This window comes from Geospiza fortis, unplaced genomic scaffold (assembly GCF_000277835.1).
Source record: "Geospiza fortis unplaced genomic scaffold, GeoFor_1.0 scaffold138, whole genome shotgun sequence".
Lineage (NCBI taxonomy): Eukaryota > Metazoa > Chordata > Aves > Passeriformes > Thraupidae > Geospiza > Geospiza fortis.
Window position 1 is genome coordinate 254,713 of NW_005054307.1, and position 19,376 is coordinate 274,088.

At 37.4% G+C, this 19,376-nt stretch overlaps 1 protein-coding gene across 1 annotated transcript in view; it reads right to left on the reverse strand.

Annotated features, from left to right (window-relative positions):
* Nucleotides 1-19,376, reverse strand: part of HDAC9 (histone deacetylase 9) — a 275,406-nt gene that overhangs the window by 193,478 nt on the left and 62,552 nt on the right. Inside the window, exons 6-10 of the mRNA XM_031066816.1 lie at nucleotides 12,282-12,410; nucleotides 10,312-10,427; nucleotides 4,488-4,610; nucleotides 2,226-2,436; nucleotides 1,597-1,814 (exon numbers count right to left, since the gene is read on the reverse strand). Of these exons, the coding sequence (XP_030922676.1) occupies nucleotides 1,597-1,814; nucleotides 2,226-2,436; nucleotides 4,488-4,610; nucleotides 10,312-10,427; nucleotides 12,282-12,410 (797 nt within the window). The remainder of the gene's footprint in view (nucleotides 1-1,596; nucleotides 1,815-2,225; nucleotides 2,437-4,487; nucleotides 4,611-10,311; nucleotides 10,428-12,281; nucleotides 12,411-19,376) is intronic.

Sequence of the window (19,376 nt, forward strand, 5' to 3'; positions counted from 1 at the left end):
TTTTCTTCCTTATCCCATCTATCTCTGGTAAGATGCAATGCATTCCTAGTCCTACATGACTAGATATATATGGTTATGCGCCTCAAGTTTCATTTTCACATGGGGGACAAATGCTCATAATGCCCCATCACATACCCCCAAATGCTATGGCAGAATTTATATCAATAACCATATTATCTAAGAAAAACACATCAGTGGGGTTCTTTGCTTTGTGAGGAATGCACGAATTGATGGGTTTGTAGTACAAAGACCCAGTACTTTAGCAGTTAAAAAGCCTTTTTAGACAATTGAGGGAAGGTGAAATATTTTCAAAACCTGAGGCTATGAGATATACATATGCCATCTTGATTAAACATATGGAATGCATACTCAAAGAAAAGCCAACTGGAGTCCTAGTTGAGTAATCAAAACACCCAAGCTGAGAGGGGTTAACATGCAAGGATCAGCTCTGAACTTTGAAGTTTTCTGGTCTTCATTTTTCCTAATTAAGACAAGATTTAATAACTAAACCACTGTACAAAGTATGTACTTAAACTCTAGGTTTGTTTCTAATTTTGTTGGGAATTCTTAGTAGATTCCAAAGAATCAGTAACCCCTGGGAAATTCACCCAGTAAGTAAGGTAGATTGATTTTTTTTTTCCTTAGGTACAAGAACTGAATGTCCACTTTTCATCTTTTCTTCTTTGACATTGCCTCATATATAGTTATTGAGTAAGACTAAAACAAAAGAAGACAAGTAAAGGTATGTAATTAAATCTTTGTAATACTAGTGGAGCTTCAGCATACAAATTGTGGAAAACTGTGTACTAAGTGCAGAAAAATGTTCTCCAAATAAAAACATGCAATTATTTGCATATCTTAATTTCAGAGCAGGTAGCAACTTGATTTTTTTGTAGAATTATTGCTTCCCGATAAATCTATTTAGAATCTGTTGCTCTTTGTTTATTAATGGATGCTGCCTTTTCTTCTTTCCCTTGCCCCTGCTCAGAATAAGGTGTTACTGTACAGAGAATCTTGTACTATATGATTCAACTCTGTGTCAGATACCAGCAACAGGACATTTTTCTCTTTCTCCTTATATGGTCATTTTATATCGCCATAAAGGTAAAAAACTTTCATGCTACTCACAGAGAAAAGTCAGTTTGATAAATACTGATTAAAAATTTCTCCAGATGTTTAGAAAGCTTCATATATAAACCCATCAATTTAATAAGCTCATTTGAGTTCAAATGAGTTATCTATTTATGCAGCATTCTAGTCCACAATAAGACAAGTTTTAATACAATTCAAAAGCAGCAAGTGGAGTCATTGCTGCAGCTTAGAAGTACACATCAATTTTTAAGACATAGTTTACCATTCAACAGGAAAACACTTATCAGGTAAAACTGTAAGCAACTCTATTTTGCTGAATTGTAGCCTATTTCAGAACTTTAAAATTAAGATCCATAAAAATGTATATATCAATTATGCATAAACAAAAAAGATACTCTAGCAAAATCCTCTCTATTGTCCATGATGACATGGTGCCAATAACTAACTTTTGGTCTTAGTTTTCATCTTTAAATTTATTGGAAATTCTTTACTTTGGGAACTCACCTTATTCATGTGGATCTGCTGTTGGTACTGTTTCTGCTTTTCCAAAAATTGCTGATGTTGCTGCTGGATGACCAGCTGGGCCAAAGTACTCTGAGGAAGAGGAGCAGACTGGGTTCTGTTCAGTGGCCTGTGACGAGGCAGTTTGTGGGAAGCTCTTATGCCAGGTGAGACTCTCTCCTTTGCTGCTAAAGGAGACTGTGGATGAAGAGGAACCGCTCCTGCAAAACAGGGACATTTCACTCCCCTGTGAAAAACAACCAATAATAGTTCTAACAGGAAAGAAAGCTTTCAGTAAGAAGAGGGGTGTACATTGCAGAACTCTGCATCTGCACTGATGCAGTGGGACGTGTATCACGTGCCTCGCCATGCTGGGAAGTTCAGCTGCTACAAAAGAATGTGATGAAGTAATCATTTTCTCTTTTCTGTAATCATTGAATTCTTTCAGGCTAACAGACTGGAACAGAATCACTAAAAGGGAAAACAAAGATGCTGTCCTTTTTTCTTCCACCCTTCCACATTTCCCAAGAGTTAGGATGTGCGGTATATGTAATTACCGCATTTAGTTTAAACCAAACACAAATGTCATTAAAAACATCTTAAATTAGTATTTCTGGAGCTTTGATCATTACCAGTCACAAGAAGTTTTTGCTGTCTCATTTGTTCTTTCAGTAACAGATGCTGCAAGAGAGCTTGGTGGCTGCTGTTTGGCTTTCCCTCCATAGCAATGTGAGGATGAGTTGATGATGGAGGAATGTTTCCTCCATACTGTCCAGCCAAGGCCACTCCTTGTCTAAGTGGTGGGGTCTCCCCCTTCTGCTTTTCTTTGAATGACGACGAAGCCTGTCAAAGAACAACAGCATTGGTAACTGCTTCCCAAAGAAGTAAGTGGCCATTTATACCTCTGCTTGATTAGATGGTCTTGCGTCTTCATGAACACATACAGGAGAAAAGGTTAACATCCCTATCTTACACTTTGAGATGAAAAGGAAGAACATGCCAGTTAAATGTAATGCTGTGACAAACTGAGTACTGAAACCAGTTGAAAAAAAAACCAGCAATAAAAGCCAAAGCATAAGGAATTACTAGTTAGAACATTATTAATGCAAGGACAGAAACTATCCTTAAAATTTCTAAAGACCTTTGCACAGCCTCCAACACAGGAAACTACAGGATCAGAGGAAATAGTTTGCATTGAGTTTGAAATAGGCAAGGCTTGGTTTTTCATGTAACTTTCCATCAAACAGCAAGCCAATCAGCAAAACAAAATAGTTACCTGTAGTAGTGGGAAGCTATTACTTTTCCTGGAGCACTCCCTGACTCCCTGAAGGACAGCACAAATGTAAGTTTTACCCTTTGCAAAGCAAGCTTATACAGTTAAAGTCTCATCTACAGAATCATCAAGAGATGTGTTAGGTGCGTGGCATTTTGAAGTGCCTTATAAATTGCACAGTTATTGATTTAAAGCTTTTGGAAGTTTTGGCCCTTCATAATTGCAAATGTACTTTATATTACTTTGTTCTTTGCCTATTTAAAAAAAAAATCTTGAAATAGTAGTTCAAGCGGAATAACAATTCTTACAGCAAGAATAATAATCTAACAGAAATATGCACATTGAGGCTTACAGATAACCACAAATGGTAAGTCATAGTAAAAACAGTATCTCTGACAATGTGAATTCCATTAAATTCTAAAATAAGGTTTTCACAATTTTTTTTTTTTGGTATATGCTTACTTCACACTGCTATCTTCCTCCCCTGAAAAACAAACACCAAAGTAAGCTGTATATTCAATTTGCAACTGCTTGTTCTAGTAACAGAAATAAACATTACTTGTATAAATCAATTCCTTTGTTTTTTCTAATGCCAAAAGTAATATTTGGTGCTAGTTGGCCACATCAAAAGCTTATAAGATTTGAGTGAGCAAATTAAACATATTTTCCTTTCTTTTTAATGTTATAACTTTACTTTGAAGCTAGTTGAAGCTAGTTATATTTTTGCGAAATAGCTAAGAAATTTTTGATGATATCCTCTGAGAAAGTAAGCATTACCTTTCATGATGCTCAATTTTTCCATCCTTCAAAAACAATAGTTTGCTAATATTTCTAGAGAACTGATTTCAGGCTTACATAATTTTCTTTGCAAGGTTCTGTACCTGATGTTAAAATGTTAGACTGCAGCAATACATTGCTGCTAAGAACAGTAAATGTATTGAAAATGCCACAAAATAACATGGAACTTTGACTTAAACTTCATTTAGCGCTGGAATTAAGTAGCATTATTACAAACCATTGTCGATTGTATAGATTTAATATTTTTTTCACCTCCATGAAACCTGTGCTTACAACCCCTAATTTCTTCATAGAAGTTACCAACTCCCACACTTTTGTATAGAACCACCACATATCAGTATTTTTACTTTGTTGTTGTTGTTGTTGGAAAGCAGGTAAATTTTGACCTGCTGTAAATTTTGAAAGTAGCAAAATTTTCAGGTATTTTACTGAGCTAGAGGAATACTACATTCTTCTCCTACAACATTCCAGCTCAGCTTAAGTCATTACTGGAATCTCATAAAAAAGTTACAGGTAGAAATTATCATATATTTTCAACTTTTATACTAAATGATCTCCTCATATACTTCTTGCCACATCTGAAATCTGTTATCTGGCATAAATGCAATGCACATGGCCCGTACTTAGCTAAGATCCACACTGGCACTTGTTTATTTGAGATCAAGAATAATATTGCTTTCAAGTTGTGCCCAAAGCATGGAGAGGTCTGGTTCCTACTCTGGATTGCTTGTGTTCCAAAATGCTAAAAATATAAAGAGAACAATCAGAAAGCAGGTTTTCTGGAAGCAAACGTATGCAGGAACATTTGAGACTGGTCACTTACACTGATTTGAGGTTGTATTGCTGGAAGTCCCAAGGTAATGTTGGGCAGAGAAGGGGATGTGTACAGACTCAACAAGTTCACTGATTCATCCTGTATCAAAAGGCGTTGCTGGGAAACCAGGTGCTGGAATAAAGGGGAAAAACCAATGAAAGTTAATCTCCAAGCTTTTTACCTTGGTTATTTTATGCTTTTATCCCAATACACAGAAAGCCAATTATGTGCCAGTCATTGGTTTGCAACCCAATGGAGTTCCAGATACAGAAAATTACTATCCCTGTGAAAACACTGTTGATAGTTCTTTTCTTAAGAAAACAGCTGATATGTGTCCATGATTATTCCTTAGTTAGTAAATCAAATTTCCATGGAAAGCTGAAATCTTGAGGATTCCTAGATCATCTTATCAACTTCTCATCAACTCAACATCAGTTCTTCTCATCAACTGGACAGTCACTCCAACAATCTCAGTGGAAATTTATCCAGTGAATTCAGGATTATATCCAGCTGAATCATGAACAGAGATGTATTAAACCTTCACCACGGTTGTTATGACTTTAGCTGTAAGGTACTAAGGTATGAAATGTGGTTTTTAACTAGTCCATGTATTTTGTTAGCCAGATTATGATATGGGTATGTTTCAGGCACATTATTTACTTCCATTAACATGGAAATTCTGTGTAGAAAGCAAGGCATCTGCCATTTAAAATAATAGACTCTCTTTCTCTCTCTCCCTCTGCATATATACAAAACAAGCATCCTGTCATTCTTTGATAATGGGATACCCCTCACAGCTTTCCTAATCTGTTCAAGTTAAAATTTTTAACACTTCTTTTGAAGACTTGTGGTATAGTTTTCAAGGACATGGAACTGCTGATATATTTTTAATTACTATAAAATAAAACCAGACATTCTACAAAGATCACCCTTTTTATTTCCATAGATTAATTGGGGAGAAACATAAAAAGATTACCACATCAGGAATCTTTTTGAAGCGTTTGCCTTTCTGCTTGAACAGTGATATTTTTCAACATGTGGTCTAGTATAGTTGCTTGAATTATATTTTCTGTTTAACTCTTGCTTCCCTCCCAGAACTTTGACTCAATAAGAGCTACAAAGGTCTTATTAGACTTAGGAACTCTGGCATGATATGGTCCCCAAGGGAACAACATCCTTGAAAAAGAATACCCTGTGTAACAGTATGACACAGTGACTGCTTTCTTCCCAAACAAAAAGCATATGGGACTCCAATAATAGACCACCTCCAAGAGGGATACTGCGCACTCGGGCTTTGACTAAAGTAAATATAATAACTTGTCAAGCATGTTGTGGGGAGCTGTAGATTTTCCCCCGGACAAACCTGGAATATCAATTAACTCTGCAAAATACTTCGTGCTAATACAATGCAACTTCAGACCATCAATGAAAAGTGGTTAAGCACAAAAACACAGGATGTTATTCCAAAACATAACCTTCCTCATACAGTTTGTTTGGAGATACGACCTATCACTAAGATAATAACAGTAGAAGTCTTTCCCTGTAACTTTCTTTTGGTACCTAGGGAATGTCAACAGATAGCGTAGGAAACAAAGAAGCTCCACTTGTATACTACATTAATTCCTGGCTAACAGTGTCTTGCCTTGATAACATCCACCTTTGACCATTAATAAATCCAAGTATGGATTTAGTATCAAAACTGTGGAAATATTATGGAGGTAGTCTACAAATATTGAAGTGAAAAAGGACACTTTAATGTGCCTCCTAGAATATAACCAAATTTGTAGCAACTGCAGCATCGATACAAAGCCACTTGAAAGATTTATGTTTAATATTTGGTTTTTTGTATGCCACTATTACCTTTTAAGATCTAAATTAATAAAAATAACAGTGGCAGGGTATATAGCAGTAAAACACACTACCACACTAAGGTCAGGCACGATTGTTAGATCAGGCAGAAACAGTGATGTTATTTACCACAACAGTTTAACATTGAAAATGGGAGTTTATTAGTAAAAACATCCTCCTTTAATTTCTAATATTGATAATAATCTGTAATTTTCCTTTGGGTAAGTGATTGATTTTTTAAAATATTTTCAGGTAATATTATCCTAAGCATCAGTTTAACCTCATCTCCCAAAATAAATGTCCCACCTGCACAGATTAGGGTTCTCTGTGCATCACAGAATCCCAGAATGGGTGAGGTTCAAAGGCACCACTGGATGTCATACAATGCAACTACCTTGCTCAAGCAGGGCCTCCCAGAGGCAGAAATTTGTGATCCCAGCTGCAGCTTTTCTTTTTACACAGTCAACACCACCTTTGCAATGGTGGCACATGCAGGAGTTGCCAAGAGAGTCATTTGGCAGCACCACGGCTCAGCCATGTCTTTGGCAGACATGGTGGTTTGGACTGGCACCTAAATTATCCCAAAGAGAAACATGCCCTACTTGCTCCTCCACGTACCCACTCCTTGGGTCCATAGATCCTGCTTACTGATGCTTAAAATAGCCTGTCAACAGAGTTATCCTCTTTCTTAAAATAGTACAAGAACTCAGTGTAACAGAGCACGATGATCAACAAGTAACCATGAGCAGCCATGCTTTGGCTGTGCTGTGCGACCTGCTGAGAGGCAGGAACACCTTCGTGTGCATGTTTATATGCACATTTATAGATTACGAGAGGAAGACAAAATGGTTTAGCTTTAATACTTGTCAGTTGTGAAGCTAATTGTCACAGCTTTCAATATTCATAAAGACTTACACTTGTCTTTCTTGAAGCTTTCGAGATGATCTTTGAAAAAATTAATTTAAACTCACTCCACATACACTTGACACAAACCTCATCAGCTGGTCAGAAACCTACACATTTTTCCACTGGCTTCTTACAAAGATCACGTCAAGGAGCAGAGTATTAAAAGCGTGGGGCTGTGGAGTTGTACTAAACAAATATGGGTTTATCTGTCCCATATGTAATTTATGTCTCCTGTATAATCAAGTGTTATTCTAGAAAATACTGCTTTCCAAATCACAAATATAAGAAAGAAGTTGATCTGAAGCCCAGTTACACAAACTGGAAACTTTCCATTGCCTTCAATGGCTTATGACCAGACCATGAATGCCTAAAATTAATCATTTCACATGACTAAAGCAGGTTGTCCCTCTGAACTCAAGGGACATGCTGTGCAGGGGCTCAATTCTGCTTGCATTTCTCAGGCAAGTAAGATTTAGCCTCAGCACAGCAGGTGACCTGAAAGAGTATGGCATGCTACAGGAGACAAATAGCTACTGCGGTGAACCTTGATGATACTGGAGACAACTGTGCCTAATAAAAACAGGATTTTATTTATAAGGCGCAATTAAAATCCTGAGTTCAACTTTCAAGTTTCATATAATGAGACCAGTGTTTTAACAAATGGTAGTGAAAGTATTATTAAGGGAACTGTGATAGTAAAAGATTATCTGCAAAGCTGCAGCATGTGCAGTGCACCTTTGTTCATTCAAAAAATTGTAACCGTCTACCCACGAGACTGTCTGCTCCAGAGAGTAAACCACTTTAAAGTCTCACTATTTCAATGGATGTGGTAAAAATACTTTAAAAATCTGTTTCATTATTGATACTGCTCTAATTCTGTCCCTGCATGGAGTGTAATCATTTACGGTACTGACTCATGTTTTACTGGTAAATGAGTCTGTCATAGCAACCTGTTTTTCCCCAGCAAAAAGTGTTTTATTTGCTGCCATGAAAACCACGGCCATCCACCCACTCAGATATGAGCACAACGCTTACTGCAAATGTCACAACAACGATTATGAAACAACAGCCATGTGAGTCATACGGGATTGCAGAAAAACAAGACATATTTTGGGTGATTTTGGAACACTCAACCTATTATTAGAAAATTCTGTACTTTGTGAATTGGATTAAAAATTGATTAGCTGTATAGCCTTTGAGAGCTGGCTAACACTAAACTAGGAAAGAGATATGTAGGAGTTTGGCTGCTGTTAAACTACCAAAGAAAATCCCACTGAAATAAGAATCACTGAAGCTGAGATTTATGGAAAATGTTTGAACCCACAGGACCACAGTACTGAGAGTCAAGTAACCAGAGAGGTAAAGAAATCCCCAACTGGATCCAGAAGTGGAAGTCTGTAGTTTCAGCTTCTTAGCACATTTCACCAAGTGAAGTGACCGAAGCCAGCATGCAGAGCTCAGCTTCTAAAGGAACGTTTTAGGCTTCTTTGAACATCTTTGAATGAATGTTGGGGTTATAATTTTTTATGTCTGGCACAGAAGTGGCAAATAATATGCAATGTAATGTTCTACTAGCAAACAGAATATAGCCGCTGGTTCTTGCCACAACCTTTCCAAATCTCCCCAGAGACCACCGCCTGACCAGCCTGTATGTATCTCTGATGGTGCAAGTGTCCAGAAACTGTAACATGCAAAGTCATGAGCACCACATATCAGTCTGAGACATTACTGCCCCTCCATTTTGTAGAATCCTCAAGTCAGTAAAAGATCCAATTGGATAAGAGTTCCTGTTTCATACAGCACATAATTACACCCACATATTACCCAAAATATTATCTAAAACATTCCCAGTAGTAAAACACACAACTTAATTCCACTGATGTAGGATCTGATCTAATCCTAATGATGGATCTTACTCTGCATCATTTGAATTTCTTTGCAATCACATATGGGGGGCTATGAGACAAGACCACATGTTAGCCATCAATGCAATTTTTTTTTCTTTTTGGTTACGGGCCAGAGAGAGGCTACTAATCAGTGTGCAGAGGTCACCCACCTGCCCCCTGGATCATAGTTCACACACACAATTAATTCATTATGGGGAAAAGTCACTGCTGGAGGTTGAACTGCCCATTCCAGGGGTTTTTTTTAGGTGAATGTCCTGCCACTGACCTGGAGAAATAGCTCCATTAACTAAAACTCTGTTGAATCACATTTTCTTATGTAATTTTTCTAACATAAACAGCATAAAACAACAATTAATAGAAAACCTTACCACCAAAGCTGGAACTGTGGTAAGTATAGGCTGGATATAGTATATCGTGGAATTTGAGTCTCTCTTAGTCAAATTAGTTTATTGTCCCTTTACAATATTGCCATGGGAAGCATGACTTGGGCACATCATCTGTGCTAAAGGAGGTTTATCACAACTGATTTACCATCTGCATTCCTGTTGTTATAGGCACGTATGTATGAAACAGAATAAGGAGTAGTTAAGATTCCTTCCATTTACAATCTCACTTTACAGAACAAGTATTCAAGAATTCTGGCATGACATTTACAGTGGTTAAGTATTGCCCTGATAAGGAAACTGAGATACAGTAAAATAAAAGGAGATGTGACAAGGATTTAGTCACCTAACTCAAATACTGTGATTAAAGAAATCTACTTCAGCATTCATCTGAACCTGGGACCTGCTTAGCTCTTATGTGTTAGGATCACCAATGCCTAAACCACTGTTTTGTATGCAGGAGTTCTCTATCAGCATTCAGCGCTGAGCACCTCTTTCAGGTCACCCCAGAAGGTAACATTCTGTAACCAAGTTCCTTTCACAGCTCCCTCCACTCTTCCCGTAGCACTACTGCTGCTTTTCCCTGAACTTCTGTTACCATAGAGTCTTCTGACACATAGATGCATCCATGCATCTCATACATAAAGATATATCACATACATAACATACTGAGATGTCAGCCTGTAGTGTCCCGGTACCCCAATTACTCTGCTAGTGAGTATAATCAAATCAAATTTTCCATCTTCTTAGTCTAGAAACCTGAGAAACTACCTCAATAATGAGTCTTACCTCAGCTTGAATGTTAGATGGCAAAACTGAGGTTTCATTTTCTGTTGCACTGCTGGTCGGACCATTGCTTGGGGAACTGGGACCTGATCCAGGGGAGCTGCTACTGACTGAGGATTCTGAAAAACAGATTAAACATACATGAATTTCACTCTAGAAAGGCACACATAATCTTGATTAATTATATAATCTTTATAGCATAGGGCTTTTTTTGCTGTTGAAAAATATCTATTGGTTACACTTTTTACTTTCATTAAAGACTCTTGATTCATCTTCCATTTCTTTGGTTTTCTTTTTACAACTAAGAAGGAAAGATACTCTTGATCTTTCCCCTTCTAATCTGTCTGAGTCACATAAGAAGAATTTAGTATTTGTTTCTCCCACAAAGATGGTTATGATACTCAGTATCAGGCAGAGACACTGACACAGAGCTTGTAATCAGTAAAAAAAAGAAACTCTTTCTTTTTCAATTGTAAAGACTCCTGGCTCTGTGAGAGATGAAGCCTACTGCCATCCTTTCTGTCTAGGAAGGGGATGAGCCCATTGTGGACCAATCATTACATACACAAGTACTAATGGCAAAATACACACCTTCATTACATATTTGGTACAAATATGAACGAATATTTACACTGTGTAAAGACATTAAAATAGGATTTGAAAAGCTGCATGCTATCTTGACTTAAAATGTCCCAAGTTCTGTCTAAGACAAAGGGGGAGAGATGACCTCATTGTGTGCTGTTGTATTGAGTTATTCTAATTCTACACTGATATAAATTATATATATCTGTAAGGGAAACAGTTAAGGTTAAAGATTGAAGAGTAACCCACTAGTGGAAGTAACCCTCTTTCAAGGGACAGCTTTCAAATTAAAGCATTCAAGAGGTTGAAGAAATTATCTAAATGTGGCAGCAAATATTCTACAGCTACTTCTTTGCTTATTTACTCTCCATGCCTTAGTTCATATGCAAAAATACATTTTCACTTTGACTGACGTCACAGGAGGCTTCCTAGCTGTTACTTGGATCTCTTACTCTTTGATTTACTGAAGTGACTCCATACCCAGCTATACTAACTGGCCATATAGAAAGTCTTGCACTGTATTTTCAATCTGTATCAGAGAAGCAGAGACACACAATCTCTTTTTCTCATTTTTTGAAAATTAAAATAGCATTTTTTGCATAAATAGGCATTTGAATGAGGGGCTATTTTCAGTTAAGAGAATAAAAACAAGGGGGAAAAGATTTCAGGTAACAGTGTTTAACCAGGGTTATGAAACATCTGAAATATCATATAGTCAATATTAATAATTACCACAACAATCTGAAAGGCTTCAAGTTATTGTCAGAGGTAGGAAAAGAAGACATCTATTTTAATGTTTCTGCTCTTTCAATGGCATCAGGAAAAGACCTCCAGTAATAAATATTTCACATTATACCTTATTTGTAAGTGTGCAAACTGTAAAGACATCAGCTAAAATTAAGGAAGTAGATATCAAGAATCTCATAGAGGCTTCAGTAAATGGAATTATTAAATTAGCTGTAGAAAAATTATAATCTGGAAGTAATTCATCAGGAAAACACTTTACTTTCATGCTTACATTCATATCTCTGTTCCAACTTCACATATGACATATAGTGTAAAGTTGTCACAAGAATTGCACATACAGGGAAACCAATGTGTTTATTCAAGTTGTATTTTAATTCCATCTTGGTGTGACATAATCATGATACATAAAGTGAATTCAGATAAATGTCTTATAGACTAGTAAGAGTTGATTGCATAAAGATATGGCCTGATCACCTGAAAAAGCCACAAATCTACTAAATATCAATGCAAAATCAAAGCAAGAATTGTTGGGGTGAGGCCAAATACTGCAAATGCTCATTTAGTTCAGCAGTTTCAATGCTGAAGTACCACCACTATTCTGTGAACGGTGGCAAATTATGCAGAATTTCCCCATCCTTACTCACCTGTCACCTCGAAAAGACGCTTCTTGAATGAACTGACGTTTCCATCCTTCCTCCTGAGCAAAGGACTGCTTCTCCTTTCTGTCACCTTTTGTTTTAATCTTGAACGTACCTTCAAATTGGGCTCTGAAGCTGGAAATGAAGAGAAGAAAATTTGTGACTACAAACCCAATTCCTGGCTTGTGTCAGACACCACTGACCCTGTAGGACCTCATCTGGTCCAAGCAGGACTTGGAGGCAGAGATTTTACTGCCCAACCTTCTCAGTCATCCTGTTGCTCCTCATACAACTTCATGTTAGATTACAAGCTAGGAAAGAGAGCTGAAGTGCTTGGGATCCCAGCATTTTTCTCATTCCATTGCAACTTTGAAGTTACCCATTAATTATTGTTACTACCATATGTATTAATGAATACATATAAATGAATGCAAATTTAATTTACATTATTTTTATCTCTCTTGTAGGTGAAAACTTGGAAAACTCATATTGGAACTTGGAAGGTTATAACTGGATTAAGGTTAATTGCAGAAACAGAGATTAGCTTCCACTGGCGCCTTTTGATTTCTCTGACAAATATAAATTACGACAAGCCCTGCTGGCAGAACATTTCTTGGTCAGCAATTTTAGGCCCAGAACTTTAGTGTTTTCTGAGTAACACACCAAACAACTAGATTTATGACAGTGTCCTAAGAACATTTACAGAGAAAAATATATGCTCTGAAAATGAAGAAGTAGGGTTGATTCCCAGAAAACCTAGGATTATATTTAACGCACCTTGGGCAAATTCCACCTTTGTTTCCTCAATGGATACAGTCTTTTCATATAAACGCCAGCTCTGCTGTGCTTTTTATTTTGTAGGATTTTTAGCACAATAAAGTGTTTCATGTAGTCATTGATTTGTTCTTCAAATAAACAGACTGCTATCAAACAGACTGCTAAGAGCCAGTGAAAGGCAATTGTGGAAGAGAATTTGTTTATATTTCCCTTTCTGGAACTGAGGATTGGCTAAGCAATATCTCAAAATAAAGAAAGCCAAAACCGAGGTCAGCTCTCTCTCCTATGCACAGACTTAAACCCAGCCTCAAAGAAAGAGCAAGAGTTAGCAGAAAACCAAAATACATTATATCTTCACTTAATTCAGAATTCCACCATTTGCCACTTTGGGCCAGGAACTCAATCCTACACTTCTAATACTAGTCCCTTCCCTCATGTCACATTGCCCACCTTTTTTCCTTCTGTCCCACCTGTTCTCTCAGGGATGGGCAGGCTAGAAATGGTCACTGGAAGGCAAGGGGGCTGCACCTCACTGCAGGGCTGCTGTGACCAGCAGTACCTGCTGTCACACACTGACCTTTGTCACATATTGCATTGCACGTGGCAAGGGCTGCCCTCTGAACACCCTGTGCCTTAAATACATTTCAGACCAAGATACACAGGCTACAACAACACTGGAAATCTTTAATAATAAACCTATTATTAGAAATTTATTTTTATCACCTACTATTACTGTTAAGATGAATGGTTCTAACAATAAAGTACAGATTACTTGTGTACTATCTCAGATACCATTTGCAATGAAATTGAAAATATAAAATATGATAATGGGCTATGATTACAGTATATGCTACCATCACAGATCTCACCAGGTGTGATGACATTTAAAAGAAAAGGCACTCACTCCTTTTGCACTTACATTTATTTCCATTTCTACTATTCTGTAGTTTTAAAAATGAGGAGAATATGTTTGTACATATTCTGTCTTGTGCACCTGTGACAGATGAATGTGATACAAATCCTCTGCAACACTCACTGGAGAAATTCTCCACCCCTATGTAAATGTTTCATGCTCAGTCATAGCAATTCTCTTCCTATTTTTACCAAATTCCCATCACATTCTGCATCTGAATCCATCATATAAGAACAGAAAACAAATTTTAAAGTAAATTTATGAATTTATGAGCCATCCGAGAAGATGCATGAAAAACAGCAATAATTTTAAAATGGAAATGATAAATTTTAATATTAAATGGCATGGAGGATAGTGGTTTTAAAATTATAAAATAAACCCCACAATACAAATCAAAGCTAATGTTTGAAGAGTGTTTGCTTCAAATTCTGGCTTTCCTGAATTTTCTCCCTGAGACACTGCCAGCTCCTAACATGGTACTTGCTAGGACTCAACGGCGAGCAAAATGAATTCTGGTTTCAGTGGACTAAACATACAAATCTAAGCAATTTGAGGATATCTGGTTGAATGAAAAAAATGTAGAACTGAACATTGGTTTCTTGACTCCCAGCAGTGGCTGAGGCATTGGCTTGGGGTGTGACTGTAGAAAACACTGAACCATCCTGCTCCACCAAGGCTGGGGCAGAATTATTGTTCACTGCAAGAGGTGTGGATCACCACAGCAATCCCATGTGCTTCAGTGCACTCCTGCATGAGGGCAGTAATTAGACATCTATTGTCAACTCTCTTCTGACAGTTAAAAAGGCAAAATTAAGTATTTTAAGCTTCAAATATGGAGCTGTGGATTGGAATTATAAACATATACATGCATATACACACTGACTGCCTCACAGCACATATGTAAGATCATTTAGAAACTGTTTTAGTCCTTTAAACTTTGAAATATGATCATTAGCAATGTGAAAAAAGTGAAAATAAAATTCTCAAACCTTTTTTTTTAATTAGATTGTTCCCATAGTATTTGCAAGAAACTTGGAAAGTCTTAGTAGCAAATGACCCAGAATTATTATAATTAATTTGCCTTATGTTTCAAATGAGTATTTGGCTCAGTACTTTAACTAGTGGCTCTTAGAAGTGGTTCTATAGAGGGGTAATGTTCAAAATAACTGTTTTGCATTAGCCACCCTGTAAGTATTTTTACTGCACATTATTTGCTCCTTTGCTCAGCTTAATTAATCCATTGCCACAGCTGGCTATGTTCATCTCCATGGGGAAAATGGTCACACAGGGAGCCAATGCCAAAAAACTTTTGAGGCTTAAGATTTACTCCCTAGCTTGTTGCAGAGTAGCTTTCTCAAGCAGTAAGAAGTACCTTTTTTTTACTACAGTAATACCACAAAATTATTGAAAATACCATCAGGGAATCTATATGGCGATTCAACCATGAACCAAGACACTGACACAACAAGAAAATTAATGCACATGGCTAACTTGATATACCCTAACCATCCCACTGGGGTCCAGAACTCAAAACTAGATTAATTCTACCCTAGAAAGCAGACATCCTGTATCTCACCTTCCTGAGGAAAAGAGGCCTCTCTAAGTGCTGAAGGTGTGGAATGGTGCAGGTTTTGCTGTGTTTGATGACTCCAACAGTAGTGGACTGAATCATCTGACCTAGGAGCCCAAATGCCACATACAAGAGAAAAACAAGAGCACATAGCCAGGAATGTGGCCATGAGGACGAACAACACAGCATGGCAAATTTTCATGGCAGCAGTCTGGTTGGTTGGGCTGTGAATCTAAAATCTTACTAAGAAATTATATACCGCTGATATTGGTTTACTTGGTCTCTGTTTAGCTGACCTCTCTGCTCCACAGATCTTTGCACTTCTATTATATTTAGCATTTTTGAACAAGTAATAATCAATTTACACTTGGAGAAAGTGAACATAAATTATTTGAAAGTGTCTTGTTGCAAAGAAAACAAAAAGACACCACTATTTTCTCTGAAGGCCATCAAAGCCCATGTTCTCAATGGAAATCAGCTGGTACCCATTTGAGTGATCTACTTCAGAGGATTTCAGGAAAGATTAGTCTGAAAACTACTTTTTTATGCAGATGTAGCATAATTTGGAATAATGAGATGTTGCAGTAATATGGCTTGTTCAGTTTTATTGCTATTACCTGGTTTATTCTCTTTTTAGTGCTGGTAATTATGGACTGACGTTGATCTTTAAATTATTCTAAGTGGGAAACAGATATAAAAGACACAGAAAGGATTAGTTTAAACAACAGCAGAAGATATCACAGGCAATCAAAGGATTGGTTACCTAACATTTTGCCATGACTTGTAATTGTGTCTACAGAACTAAGAACTTTGGCTGTAGGTGAAAGAGAAAAACACTGTCTGAATTAATTTTCTTATATTTCACAGTGGCTTCATAGAGGAAGAAAGAATAAAGTAACTGTACTCTTAAAAATAGAAAATATACAGGCTTCTATGTAGGTACACATTAATTTCATCACATGAGCTATCACTGATAGGTGAAATCAACTAGTCTCTCCTAAGAAACATGATGGTCAAATACAAGCAAAGAGATAGAAAAATGATTCAGTGAAGTCATTACGCCCTATACTCTGCTCTGCTTAATATTAGCAATTTGCAGATGCTAGCATTAAATAATATAGCCTGGGGCCAGATTGCTCCCAAATGAGCTGAGGTTTTCTTGACAGGCCTTTTCTTCACTGTTTCTTTTTATTAAACATACAGAGATATTTAAGAAGAAGGAATGAAAATCCTTTTTACGCATGGGGAGAAGACATATATGAAGAGAATGTAAAAGACAATAATGCACTACTTTCTGATGGTTCCTGGAACACAGTAGTACTTTTGTATCAGAAGAGAGTGTGCCAACTTCAAATCAGCATTTAATGAAGCCAAGCAGGAAATGGGGGATGGGAGAGGGTGCATAGCAAGCAGGTCCTCATCTTGAGGCTAAAGCCCTATATAGAAGCCTGAAGAACAGAAACTGAGCTTTTGTCCAGATTCCTAAAGGCTCTAAAGTGAAAGCATTTCCTTTTCCTCACAAGCCGGCTGGCTTAGAAAAGCTGTGGGGCAGTCGAGGTAAATGATGCTAAATTTGGCTAAAAAGATCCAACACCAGCATGAGCAACAGCAGCAAAACTGACATCCTCCTTGAGACAGATAAATTGTCTGCCATTGCCCAGGCACCAACTGTTATCACTAAGATCCTTTTTAAAACAGCAACCTGAACTTCCCTAACATAATGAGGTCACCAGAAAAAATTAAAAACAAAGACTTCAAGATCTTCCAGCAAATCTTTACAGGTATTCTCTATTTCTTTAGCTATAGTTTTTTTAAGCTGTGAAGAGTCATATGTACTGATTTGAATATATTCTACACTGTACTCCATGCAGGAGTTTTTTTCTGGCTCATATCTAACAAGTATGAGTAACTGAATACAGAGTCAAGAAATCTGTTTATTCACACCACACAGGTTACTTTTTTAAATACTATTGTCTAGAGACTCACGTACAAACAAGGATTTTGTGCTGTATAACACATAACCACAACACTCCATGCCTAAGATAGCTCAAAGTTACAGCACAAAATGATGATGTGTGGGTACAGGCCATCAGAACTGCAAAACAAACATTAAGATGACACTGGTTAGCACAATGGGGGTTTTGCCAGCACACTACTGGTTTATCCTTTCTCAAGTTTCTTTCTAGCACTCTGGCAATTGAATATTTTCAAGAAGATACTGCATGTGGATCATGAGATAACTTGGAAATTTCTGTTGTGATTTATCCTGAAGCAGGAGGGGCAGATTTGGAAAAAAACACACTGTGAAGAGATCCTCATTTTATCAGGTCCGTTGCATAGCTCAACAGATTCCTTGGTGCTGTGGGCTCCCAGTGATCCTGGCAATAAAAATAAGTAATAAAGCAGCCTACCTGCCTATGCTATGCAGGACCTGGAGACTAAGGAAAAGGTCAAATACCACATTAATACTGCAACAAAACTAACCAGAACAGTCATATCTTAGGCTCCTAAGAAGCTGGTCTGAAAGTTGTGGGCTAAGGAGAACTTCCCAGTTTCCCCTACAGTTGAGGTAGGCAGAATCAAATGCACAAGACAGCCCTAAGCACCACCAGAAAGGATAAACATGAAGATAATCTGGGCTTCTTCAGAAAAACTATGGTTGCAACCAAAGCCTGGCAGAAAGCGAGAGAGGCAGAGACACACAGGCCAGGGATAAAAGCTGTTTCCAGCTTCCTTAGCTGCTTTGTGAAGAGTTGTGAATGAGTCCTGAGAGACCTGGTGGTCCACAGCCTTTATGGCACGTGGTTCTCACAATCATGTAACTATTCTCTGCTCTAAATGAAGTTTCTGATTGCTGCTCTGGCTTCCTGTAGGCAGCCACAGAGTGCTTCATCCACCTCCACAGGATTATATAAAGCATAGGCAAGATGAGCCTCTTCGTCTTCATACATCGCTGACTGACATTTGCAATAGAAGGCCAAATCCCAATGGAAGACAATATTGGACAATGTAACACATGGACCTTCTCCTCACTGGATGACAGACAAGAAGATGGTAGTAATTTGCATGTAGTGTAATTCTGGGGGTTCAATGACTTCTCAATTCTGGTTATTGAAAATGCCACTTCTGAAAGAGTTTTAAATTAGATTAATGAGAGTGAAAGCTATTTACATGTGCCCTCTAAAGCTCTTCCAAGAACTACATGGACTTGACTGCTGGGTGGTCCCAACAAGGCAAGAGAACCAGATACAGCAGTACAGGATGGAGATGCTTTGTTTTTCTGGCTTGCATCACCTAATGTGTTTTCAGGATCTACTGAAACTGTTTCCTGTACAACCATTCACTTTATTGGGAGTGCTGGTCATATGTGAAACCCTTTAGTCCTTTGCTTTATTTTACTTCTGTAAAAGGTAGAATGCTTTATTTTTTCAGACTAAGGTAAATATCCGTGCCCTAAATAAAAAAACAGGTTTAGTGAAACACATGGTAAAAGAACTAATTAGATTAGAGAAGATCTTGCAGCCCTTCTGCTCTCTTCAGGCTAAGGAAACTAATTTAACAAGATTACAAAATTTTCACTAATTTTCTAAAGCAGGTTCAAAAATTAAATAGTCCCTGAAGCTACTTTAAATATCTAACTTTTCTTTGTTATTCACTGCGGTCTGTATGAAACATAAAATATTTGTTTCGTTATCCATGCAAACAAACGTTATCTTTCTAGGCACAATTCATTGAGTTAGATGTAGAAATTACTTATTGTACTGCTTGGATTTAGCCAAAATTGGAGATCTTGAATATCTGAACAGTATGATGTATTATTTCCTGTTGATATATGTTCTTC